The sequence below is a fragment of the Natator depressus genome, chromosome 2 (genome assembly GCF_965152275.1).
Source record: "Natator depressus isolate rNatDep1 chromosome 2, rNatDep2.hap1, whole genome shotgun sequence".
Classification (NCBI taxonomy): Eukaryota; Metazoa; Chordata; order Testudines; family Cheloniidae; genus Natator; species Natator depressus.
This window is the reverse complement of record NC_134235.1, coordinates 239,407,133-239,419,461: the sequence shown is the minus strand read 5'-3', so window position 1 is coordinate 239,419,461 and position 12,329 is coordinate 239,407,133. Positions and strand designations below refer to the sequence as shown.

The 12,329-nt window shown below is 40.6% G+C and overlaps 2 protein-coding genes across 6 annotated transcripts in view; one reads left to right on the top strand and one right to left on the bottom strand.

Moving 5' to 3' along the window:
* PFKP (phosphofructokinase, platelet) overlaps window positions 1-9,669 on the top strand; it is an 82,858-nt gene extending 73,189 nt beyond the window's left edge. For 2 of the 5 annotated variants that reach the window (XM_074946235.1, XM_074946230.1), the window contains exons 18-23: window positions 529-693; window positions 1,819-1,880; window positions 3,762-3,873; window positions 5,495-5,594; window positions 6,312-6,417; window positions 7,680-9,668. In XM_074946235.1, coding sequence (XP_074802336.1) covers window positions 529-693; window positions 1,819-1,880; window positions 3,762-3,873; window positions 5,495-5,594; window positions 6,312-6,417; window positions 7,680-7,833 — 699 coding nt within the window. In that variant the 3' untranslated portion in view covers window positions 7,834-9,668. Of the gene's footprint in view, window positions 1-528; window positions 694-1,818; window positions 1,881-3,761; window positions 3,874-5,494; window positions 5,595-6,311; window positions 6,418-7,679 lie in introns of all 5 variants that reach the window. The other 3 variants (XM_074946231.1, XM_074946233.1, XM_074946232.1) reach the window with 3 other exon arrangements.
* The window catches only part of PITRM1 (pitrilysin metallopeptidase 1), a 46,401-nt gene continuing 41,751 nt past the window's right edge, over window positions 7,680-12,329 (bottom strand). The window contains exon 27 of the mRNA XM_074946229.1: window positions 7,680-9,935. Within this exon, the coding sequence (XP_074802330.1) occupies window positions 9,842-9,935 (94 nt within the window). The 3' untranslated portion in view covers window positions 7,680-9,841. The remainder of the gene's footprint in view (window positions 9,936-12,329) is intronic.

Below are 12,329 nucleotides of genomic sequence, written 5' to 3'. Positions count from 1 at the left end.
AATTGTAAAGACAGCTTCTTAGGAAACTTAAAACTCCTCAGTATCAAAAGTGATTTCTTCAGTCATGTGCACAGTGAAAGTAGAGACTGACTAAATTCGGTTATATGCCAGATCAGAAAGCAAACTCCATTTTTATATCTCTATAAAACTCCAATATAACTACTCCAAAGATTTAAGAATAAGAATGTGCCGTGAGATTAGTTTCTCCTTTAACATTTTCAAAAAGCAGCCAGATGGAAGGATAACTCAAGCAAACGTGACATTACCAAGACACCTGATTTTGAATATAGAGGTGACCTGGAAGAAATATTTTCCTCCAGAATTAACAATTGACATGAGAATGTGTATTGTGTGTGTGTGTGTGTGTGTGTGTATGTATGTGTATATATATATATGTATGTGTGTATATATATATAATGCAGTTCAGTAATCTTATAATTGTGATAAAGAATCATATATGATAAATATCACAGTTGAGAGTCTGTTCACGTTTGCGTATGTCCCTAATGTGTTCTGTGCTTTGGTTAGACATGTGATCGCATCAAACAGTCAGCCAGTGGGACCAAGCGTCGTGTGTTCATCATTGAGACAATGGGTGGCTACTGTGGTTACCTGGCCAATATGGGGGGCCTTGCTGCAGGTGCGGATGCTGCTTATGTCTTTGAAGAGAAGTTTGATATTCGAGAACTCCAGGTATGCAGCTCAATCTTACTGAAATAACGTCTTGCTCATTTTTATATAGACTTTCAAAGTGTTGTGAGTATATAGCATTTAATATGTACGTTGTGTTGGTGTAGTTGGTTGGATGCTGTTTCAAAAGTTATGTTATGTTAGCCTGCAGCAATAAGAGGCCACTTTTAAATGCGTACGTGACACCTTCACCCCAGAGAATTGGAATATTATGCCAGTGTTAATATATTTTGTAGTAGAACTTGTGGCCAGACACTCCTTATTCACGGCATCAAGCACTGACCACTGATGGCCAAAAATTGAAACACGGTTACCACAGCACCATTAGGTAGAACAATTACATATTTATTCTTTTACAATCTGATTATTAGTACATTGTAATTGGATGGAACTGGAGCAAAATGAAAATGCAATAAAAAAAAGGATAAAAGGAAATACTTTTTCACATAATGCGTACTTAAACTGGAACTCCTTGCCATAGGGAGTTGTTGACTCCAAGAATTTAACAAGATTTTAAAAAGAGAATTGGGAATCAAGAATATCCAGCGTTGTTAGAATTAACGACAACAGATTTTGGAAGGCATATAAGCCTTCATGCTTCAGGGCCAATCTCTTAACTATCAGAGACCAGGATGAGCCCTAATGGGAGGGGCAGATTTTCCCACATCTGCCTATTGCTGAGCTCTCACACATTCTCCCGATGCATCTGGTGCTAGCCTTTGTTACAGATGGGATACTGGATGGGAGGGATCTGGGGTCTGATCCAATCTGGCAATTCCTATGTTGCTATGTAAAGAAAGACCAGTAGGTGCTGCATCAGTGACATGCAAATGAGCTCAAGAGCCTATTGAAATAACACTGTTGTCCAGAGATATGATGAAGCTAAAAGTTGGTGGTGGGTTTGGGGGAAAGAAGTTAATTTTAAACCAGGACCAGTAACTTTTAACCCACCCATTATAATTTGTCCTGGAAGCCCGCTACATTATTGGTCAGCTGGATTTTCACATTACAGAAGGGATTTCTTAAGTATTACTGTGCACCTTGGAATCCTTTATAGAAATTCTCTTGGTGAAGGTGGCAGTGATCATCACATTTGTTTTAGGATGCTTTGTGTGACTCTGTTTCTAGGCTAATGTGGAGCATTTGACCGAAAAGATGAAAACCAGCATCCAGCGTGGTCTAGTGCTGAGGTGAGCAAAGGTCATTTTGTTAAACTGCACCATCAAAACGAGTAATGTTTTACAACCCTCACTGCTACGTAAAACCCAGGAGCAGTCTCTAGTTAGTTAGTTAGTTATAAAAGAAGGGATTCTCAGTGCGAGAAAAAGCAGAGCTTAGAAGCAGATATAAAAACTGTTAAAATCAAAGATCCCACACCCATTCCCATTTTAACTCTTCACATCCTGTTAATGATATGGGTTCTTAGATTATCCTTCCAAGGGCTGCACAAAGTGTTATAAGGAAGCTGCACAAAGGTCTCATCATTTATTTTACTAAGGGTGAAATCCTCCCCTCTGCACAGGACCAGCACAAGACCTATGCAGCTCTGAAGTGCTCTTTAGCCCCCAGAATACGTATAAAGTGGCACACAGGTCCCATGCTGGCCCTCCGCAAATGGATGAATTCCACCCTCATTCCTTAGACTACATGTTGTATTGGAGACCATAGCAAGCTAAGCCTAACGCAACTAAATAAAAGTTTCCTGTGTGTTAATTACAAATTGACTAGCTTTCCCCCTGCTTTGATCTTACTGCCCTGTGATGATGTTTTTGAACTATTTGTTTACCCCTTAGGGAGGATTCTGGTCTGTTCTTTTGCAAAAGCAGCCAAAGGGATGTTAGCAGCAGCTCTGTCTGCCTAGTTCTGCAGACAAGCTGGATATGTCTTTAAATTGTTTATGGTGTTGTGGCTTGATTTATAGAAAAGTTTCAACATATCTTTACTGGTCCAGAAATAATCTCCCTCTTTACCCTCCTACATGACACCAAAACTTAGTCTCCATTCAGTTTATCGAACCACTTTTCAAAACCCTGGACCTCCTCAATCTCAGGCCAAGGTCATGCTCTGTAGAAGTTCAAGAAGGTTCAATTATTGTCTTTCAAGTTAACTCTTTGGAACTCTTCCACAAGTGAACACAACCAGGTTGCACAGAATGCCCGTAAATAACTCATGAGACATTTAGTTATCAAGTACTGGACATTTCACAACAAAAGGGTTCTAGAGTTTCTCAGGCAATCGCTGATCAGCATGGTATATGATGGGAACAAATGAGAATTTATAAAATCTACTAGTCTGAAATCCAGAGTTTCCATCATTTCTTCTGAAAATATTATTGTTTAAGCTCTAATACTGGAGCAAATGCCCTCTTTAGCCCAGCAGTTTGGCAAAACCTTTTCTTCTTGGCCTTATCTTGCCTAGGAAAAACAGGGTGTTTTAAAACAGGTTCACTAATGTCACATGTCAAAATCCTAGTGTAGATAAGGCTAATAAGGGTTAAAATTCAAATCGCCTTGTCTACACAAGGGCTCTAACGTGTTACTTAACATATTTAAAAATCAACCTTTCTTCCTAGTGTGCACAGCCTTTGTCAGTCTGTGACCTCCACCTCTTTCATGGGCATCACTTCTCAGCCTCCGGGGCGATAATCAGTTATAAGAGAAAATCACGAGATGCATTCATCTACCCACTTCACTTAGTTCAGATATGCTCAGGCATTAAAAAGAACAGGTGAGGGGCGGGGGAACCTCAGGTGTCCATAGCCTAGGGCATCGGCTGTGTGTTGGAAAACAGGTTACAGTACAGCTGCTCAGGTCTCTGTTGTAATTCAGGAAGCTCAGACATTGGAAGTATTGGTTTGTAGCAGAGCAGACACACAACTGTGTGTAAAACAAACCTGTGGGAGAGTTGGCGAGGGAGGAGGAAGGTGAAAATACACAAGACTTGCCCCTCGTTTGAGGGCAAGAGGATAACAGAGTTGTCAGGTGTGGGACATGTCCCCTCCATCAGTGACTGTGCGTCTGTAAAGAGGTCTGGTAGTTAATAATGTGGTTGTTATTTTTGTCTTGTTATAGGAATGAGAACAGCAATGAGAATTACACAACTGACTTTATCTACCAGCTCTATTCTGAGGAAGGAAAAGGTGTGTTCGATTGCAGAAAGAATGTATTGGGCCACATGCAGCAGGTAAATAAGGTTACGAACTTCCCTCTGGATACAGCAGCAGGATTAATTTAGTGTGCGTGAACTGCTGTCGCCATTCCAGGGTTACGCACAAGTCGTCCTCCTTGCATGCACTCTTTATCCTTTAGACAAAATTAATGGTACTAAGGGTTTCCTCCCTTGTTACTATCAACTCCCAACCCATTTTTGGAGGGGTGGAAGAGGCATAACTTTGTTTTGCAGAAGGAAATTGCAGCAGATTCCCTCTTTTATTGTCTCCTTTTTTGTTCTCCCCATTCCCCATTTTTAAAAAAGGGTGCTGTTGTTTTTTAGTAGCCCACTCACTGCCTCTTACAAGACCTCCCTGCAGCTGCCAGTTCAAGAGCATCTCATCCCTGGAAGAGAAATTTGTTTCCTAGAGAACATTTGTGCTCATTGTTCACTTTTCCCCGTCTTATTAATCTTCACTATGATTGGCTTTGCCCTGTATAGGACTCCTAGCTAGTGCATCCCGCACACCCAAATAGGGCACTAGTCAGCGAATAGCAGTATAAGAGTGCATAAGGGCACAAGGATAAGCAACTAGGAAACTTACAGTGGGAAGGAGGGCAGGTCTAGAGGAAAGGGTGTTTAATATGATGCTCTAGAAGTGACTGAAACTACTGGTTCACATGAACCATAAAGTTTTAATTTCAGATTTAAAGCTTCACATTTTTATGTTTGAAGTCTTAACCCTGTGCCAACATTATACAACAGTTTCCCTGCCTAGTAGCTAAGTACATTCTATATTTGATATATTAACACTGTTCCCGCTTGTCTTTATTGTATTTAGAACTAAATGCTAAGAATTTCAGTACATGCACCCAAAACAAGTTATACATAGAAATGACAGTAGAATCTGCTTTCAGAGCATACAGTTAGATCCAGTTAAGAGTCCTGTTTTGACAGCTGGAATAAGAGCAAATAATGGTACCTTTTGTATTTGTCAAGTTCTGTGTTCCCACAGACGATCTAAAGCCCCTAGTGTCTGCTTGGTAGCAGTGTTATAGGCGCACCCACTTGGTAGTGGCTGGATGACAGAGGCTAGAGCTCTTTTGGTTACAGCCTCCACCCTGTGACGCAAGAGCGCCAGTGCCCCGGAAGCACTGGCCTGGGCTATTTGCTCCCTCACCAGTTCTTTATTCTGTCCTTTATTTGCTTCTCTCCTTGTGTGTCTGTTGCCTTTCCGTATGCTTTTTGAGCTCGCTCTACTGCTGGAAGTTGTATTGTGCCATGCTGCTCCAGCAGCACCTTGCAGAAGTGAGGGAGAAAGTACATACAAATAAGCACTCTGCTGAAGGAGGGGGGTGACTAAGTCCCATTGACTTTAATGGGAATTAAGCATGTCTTTATGCACAATTGTGGAATTGGGGCCAGTATCTCAAACTGTCGGGGCAAAGTCCCTTCGAGACTCCCACATCGGGAATTCTGGGGCTAAGATAAAGCACTGGTGTCTGTTTAAAAAATATGGGGGTGGGGGGAGAGGAAGATAAGAGGCACAGCAGCCATAGAACAGAAATGATTGGTGGAATGGAAAGACAAGAATAATGCTCCTGGTTGGTGCAAAATTGCAGCTAATCTCCAATTACATTTTAAACTTTGACAGGGTGGAGCGCCTTCCCCATTTGACAGGAACTTTGGGACAAAAATCTCTGCAAAAGCTGTACAGTGGATCTCAAAGAAACTGAAAGAAACATACCGAAAAGGTGCAGAAATATTTATGGTTATTTACTATCTTTCTCTTCTTTTCTGTTAACTCCAGAAAATCCAGCTGCTCTAGCCCTTCAAGACATTTGTGGAGTCTTTAAATATAGTAATGGAATACTAGCTTAGCATCTGTGGTTATAATGTGGTTCTTCCCATCTTACCCGAGCTTTGTTATAGAATATTATTGTGTTTCTAGGTACCAGTGCCAAGAATATGTCTCCTGAAGAAAGTTTGATACCATAAACAAGGGTTGTCTTGTGTCTGTTTTTCTATGTGCTAGCATAACTAGTTTTTTTATGCATTCAGAAATTGGTAGTTTTATAGTTACATGTATTCTTCCTCTTTTTGTTTTGTTTCTTGGTGGCTGCATGGGACACAGAAGAAGGTAATATGTCTTCTTTGGGATTTATTTCATCAGCTTCATGAAGCAATATTGACAATAATAAATCTAATTTAAAACTGGAAGTTAAGGCTGCATCACTTATTTGATTAGTAGTTAAGTACATTGCATCTTTACTGCTCAATCATTAAAACGAATAAACCACAACACAGTGGAGGTTTCCCTAACACTGTTAAACAACTAATTCAGATGCTGCTATCGTTTACTTTAAGACTTCAGTAACTCAACAAAATTAAGAATCTTACCAGAGACTCACTCCTAGATGCATTTGTTTATTACAAGAAAAGGAAATAACATTGCCTTGTTGTTTTTATAGGAAAAGTGTTTGCCAACACCCAGGACTCCGTTTGTTTGCTAGGAATGCGCAGACGCAATCTTCTTTTCCAACCTGTGGTTGATCTTAAGGATCAAGCAGATTTTGTGTAAGTGAAGGCAGCTCTGTGGGGCCAGACGAGTACAACTTCCAATTCTTCTTGTTCATCCCTCCTTCCTTGCTCCATGTCAGATGGTAACTTCACCATGTAGCCCCAACCTACCTTTCAATGTTGCCTATGGTGTTGGCCTTGGATCACCCCCTCATCTGCTTTTCCCACAAGCAACTTCGTGCTTTCTCCAGGCTGCCCCTTTTGCGTGAGAAGGGCTTCCTGTGAGATTTCAAAGCTACCACTGTATCCTCTTAAATCCCTCCTCACAACCTGTCTTTGCTGCAATGCCTGCAAATCACTGTCTGGTATTGTTAAGGGTGGCAACCCCTTGTGCCTAGTGAGACCAGTGTTACAACTAATGTATAGGTTTCAGAGTAGCAGCCGTGTTAGTCTGTATCCACAAAAAGAAAAGGAGGACGTGTGGCACTTCAGAGACTAACAAATTTATTTGAGCATAAGCTTTCGTGAGCTACAGCTCACTTCATGGGATGCATTCCAATAATTTATACATACGCAGCCACCTCGATTAGCATCTTATTCTCCCTAACCCTCTTCTATCTGGCTTTTTAACAACTTGTTGGATTTTATTTAATTGTTAGTCAGTTCTCTGGGACAGGGATTATCTTTGCACAGTGCCTCGTGTAATAAGGTCGTTACATCATGCTGCAATAGAAATAATAAATTGCTCAGAGCTTGCTGAGATGGGAGGGTTAGCTGGCAAAATAGCAAGATGGAATTCATGCATGTTCTAAGGCAGGGATCGGCAGCCTTTGGCACGCGACCCGTCAGGGAAATCTGCTGGCGGCCTGGGACGGTTTATTTACCTGCCGCGTCCGCAGGTAAATTATCCATCCTGGCCCGCCAGCGGATTTCCCTGATGATCTGAGTGCCAAAGGTGCCGATCCCTGTTCTAAGGCTAGCTGGAGAGGTACATGAAAGAGGTCAAGATAATAATTTACTATGTGCCACAACCTCTCTCCAAAGTAAAACTAAAAAGCAACTGCACCCAGTTACTAACAATTTTCTACATTCCTGTCAATGAGTGGAGATGGCAGCATTACTCACACAAATGAATCTAAGAATCATTGAATCCAGCAAAGTTGGTCATTAATATATGCTGATAAAAACTTCCCTTATAAAACTGCTTATAATTTGAATGAAGCCAAGTTTAATAGTGAATTTGGTCCTTAGAGATAACATCAATGGGGTCGTTTACATAGAATAGCTTTGACTTTTTTTCCATCTCATCTTCTGCACAGGCACAGAATTCCTAAGGAACAGTGGTGGCTGAAACTTCGACCTCTGATGAAAATTCTGGCCAAATACAAGACTAGCTACGATGTTTCAGATTCAGGTCAACTAGAGCATGTAGCTAGGCACAGCCCAAAAGAAGCAGAAACTGGAGCCATCTAAGAAGAGACCATTATTTTAGATAAAGTTGTAAGAGACCTACGTTGTGCGTAACAGTGCTTTAGAATATTGATTACAGCTTTATTTGTAACATTTAAATTATTGTACGAGCACTTTATGTGAATTCAGAAATGCAAATGTCACACAAGTTCCTTGCCCAGTATTATCCTAGGTTTAAAGCAGACCTTAGCACCTAATTTACAAAATACCAGTTACCGGCCTGATCCTTAAGTTTAACACAATTCTATGCACTCAGTGTGATAAGTCATTCATCTAGCACATTTTATGTCTGAGATAGAGTCTATACTCAGAATATATGTAGAAGGCTAGTTTTGTGTCAAGTTACAGAGTGAATCTATGTATCCGAAGTGGAATAAAAGTATTGTTGCAAACCACGTGTGACTTCAAGTTATCTAAAAACTAACAAATTACAGCTAACAGGAGAACACCACTGAAGAAAGTAGGAGCAACTTTATTTGAATTCTAAAAGGAAGCAAATAGCTGCTCTTTCTTCGCTTGTAGAACAGTGGGAGGGATTAAGAGCAGGGCAGCTGCAGATTTTTCTGTACTGCATCTGCACAATGAAGCTGCATTAATTTGAACTACCCCCCACACCTCCCCTAGAGAGGAAGTAACACACTAAAAATTACTATTAAAGGCAATACTAAAGCTGCTAACCCTGTGAAGATGGCTGTTAACCTCCTTTGTGTGTCCTTTAGGTTATGGCTACAGGGCAGCTGGGAGATGCGATTCCCAGCTCATGCTAGCTTGGCTCAAGCTAAAAATAGCAGTTTGGAATGGCTGGTGGCTCAAGCTTAACTTCATGAGCTCTATCATGCTAAAAATAGTGTGGATGTAGCTGCTCTGGCAGAGGCTCAGGCTAGCCACCTGGGTCCAAGACTGGCTGGCTAGCCCCAGCTGCAGTGTCCACACTCTTATGTTTAGCATGCTAGCTCAAGTGAAGCAAGTCTGTCTACCCATGCTGAGAGGCTCACTCCAAGCTGCAGTGGAGGCATACCCTAGAGGTCATGCTCACTAACCTCAGCTTCTCGCAGACAATAGGGCAACCCTCAATCACACCCAGGACTGAGGACTCTTTTCTGTGATCAGCTGAAACATTTGAGACCAGGTTATAACCACGATGGTTAAGGTTACGGTTGACACAGCAGTTTTTTCTCCACAACACAATCGTGGCTGTCTCACAACATTTAGCTGTCGAACTTTAGCCAAAAGGTAAACAGAGGACAAAACAGCACCCTGAGAACTCCATTCAGTACTGGGAGGAAGAACTGGCCCAGGGTCACACAGGTTGGAGCGCCATCAAAATAGTCCTGTTATGAATAAAACCATCTTTTCCCTGTCCTGTAGCTATCAATTATTAGCCTTGAGTTGTAGAGAGACGTTTTGAGCCAACATTGCCACTCTTATCATTAAAAATGTAAGTTGTAGTGTAGACAATACATTGTAACAAGAATAGTTATGGAGAAGCTGAGTCTTGCACAACTTAATTATGGAAAACTCAACACACTAGGAAAGACTTGTGAAGTACCAGTGTATGTGTAACAAATCTGTTTATGCCCAACAGTGGAGGTTTAAAAATACAGATATTGTAAGAAAACATGATTTAAGCGAAACATATTTTAAAATTCAAGTCTTAGCTTGATTTTTACAAAACAATGTATATATTTAGAAGTTATTAAAATCCACATTTTTGTGCAGCAGTTAATTATGGAGGAACTGAAGAGTTGCTTTAGCTATAGATGAACAAATAGTTTTCATTCTTAAATACAATGCAGTTGTAGAGATGAACCTTCTTTGGCAGAGTTAATTTCTTTGAGGAAAGACAGCTGAGTGGCCTGTTGCATGTAAAGTACAGAAGTTGTATTGACCTTTCACTTGGACCTTAGCAGGAAAATTAAAAATTCTAATGTGCCTTAGTCACTTATGAATTGGCTTGTTTTATTTCTTTTAAGCCATTGTCAGTAACAAACATTATCAGTGATAACAAATGTTATCGTTTGACCCAGGATGGATCTTTGGCAATGCGTGGATTCTCTGGGCCTAGTACAGCCAGTCCTCGGGTGCTCTTCCCACCTGCAAGGTATCTGCAAAAGAGAGAGACAAATTATGAAAAGGTACCACATAACTGTTGAAGTGTAAGTCACATTATACTCAGTCTGACAGCAGCCTGACACGTTCAGATGAAACCTTTCACCTATACAGTAACCTTCTGAATTAAAACTCTTCCTTTCACACACCTCTTCCCATGTGTCTCAAAATGATTATATGAATATTGGAGGAGAGTATTGTCCTCCTTAGACATTACAGGAGAAAACAGATGCACAACTAATGTCAAGTATTCTCATTAGGGCTACACTGTACCAATATGCCTAGTTTTAAAACAGATTGGTTTGAACTAGTCAATTTTTGTTTTGAAGTATCTGAAAAAAAATCTGTAAGGTATTTGTTTCTCCTTTCCCCCATAGTTGACACAGGTCCTCATATTTTTCAGCTCTGTGCTGAACCTAAGCAACAGAAAATAGGGGCACAGATGGTCAATGTCAGTTTTATTTGACATGCTCTACCACCTCTCTTGCCCATGAGAGTGGATCTCTCCATTTCTCCCAGACTGAACTCTAACTCACTTTAGCCAAGACAAAGAATAATCGGTTACTTGCTGTAACTGTGGTTCTTCGAGACCCTATGCCCTTTCATCTGTATGTTTCTCACCAACCTCACTTGGGATAACTAACTTAATATGACAAGACTGGTGAGAACAATACAAAAGAGGTGCACACTTGGTAGCAGAGCAAAGGGCTACTCCAAGGAGCACACAGGGGCAGGATGTCACTTTCTTAAAAGGAAATAGCATTCTAGCCCATTAACAGCATGAACACTAGTCAAACTGGTAAAGATGATTTACGCCTCCCTGTTTAAGAGGCACTGGGCACAGCAGTCTCTTGAGATTCAATATCCCTCAATTGTAAACAAAGAACATTTAATCTTTTAAAGGGACTATATGTTTCTATGAATAAGAATGAGACTGGCAGTTAGACTGCATGGAATACAAGTTGCAGAGAGGGAGTGAGCAAACCTGAGTGAGTGAGATTCCCAAACCTAAGACGTCTTTTGTAGGCGACAAATCTGAGGAATTGTCACAGATTGAAGTGTCACTAGAGGAGGTTTTGGAATTAATTGAGAAACTTAACAGTAACAGGATCACCGAGACCAGATGGCATTCACCAAGAATTCTGAAAGAAGTCAAATGTGAAATTGCAGAACGATTAACTATGGTTTGTAACCTGTCCTTTAAATCAGCTACTGTACCCAATGACTGGAAGATAGCTAATGTAACGCCAATATTTAAGAAGGGCTCTAGAGGTGATCCTGGCAATTATAGACTGGTAAGTCTAACATTAGTACTGGGCAAATTAGTTGAAACAATAGTAAAGAATAAAATTGTCAGACACACAGAAGAACATAAATTGTTGTGCAAATGTCAACACAGTTTCTGTAAAGGGAGATCACGTCTTACTAATCTATTAGAGTTCTTTGAAGGGGTCAACAAACATATGGACAAGGGGGATCCAGTGGACATAGTGTATTTAGATTTCCAGAAAGCCTTTGACAAGGTCCCTAACCAAAGGCTCTTACATAAATTAAGTTGTCATGGTATAAGAGGGAAGATCCTTTCATGGATTGAGAACTGGTTAAAAGACAGGGAACAAAGGGTAGGAATAAATGGTAAATTTTCAGAATGGAGAGGGGTAACTAGTTGTGTTCCCCAAGGGTCAGTCCTAGGACCAATCCTATTCAACTTATTCATAAATGGTCTGGAGAACAGGGGAAACAGCGAGGTGTCAAAGTTTGCAGATGATACTAAACTGCTCAAGATAGCGAAGACCAAAGCAGACTGAAGAACTTCAAAAAGATCTCACAAAACTAAGTGACTGGGCAACAAAATGGCAAATGAAATTTAACGTGGATAAATGTAAACAATGCACACTGGAAAAAATAACCCCAATTATACATACAATATGATGGGGGCTAATTTAGCTACAACTAATCAGGAGAAAGATCTTGGAGTGATCATGGATAGTCCTCTGAAGACTTCCACGCAGTGTACAGCGGCAATCAAAAAAGCAAACGGGATGTTAGGAATCATTAAGAAAAGGGATAGACAATAAGACGGAGAATATCTTACTGCCCTTTTTAAATCCATGGTATGCCCACACCTTGAATACTGCGTACTGATATGGTCCCCTCATCTCAAAAAAGATATAGTGGCATTAGAAAAGATTCAAAAAAGGGCAACTAAAATGATTAGTGGTTTGGAACAGGTCCCACATGAGGACAGATTAAGGAGGCTAGGACTTTTCAGCTTGGAAAAGAGAAAGACTAAGGGGGGATATGATAGAGCTATATAAAATCATGAGTGGTGTGGAGAAAGTGAATATGGAAAAGTTATTTACTTGTTCCCATAATATAAGAACTAGGGG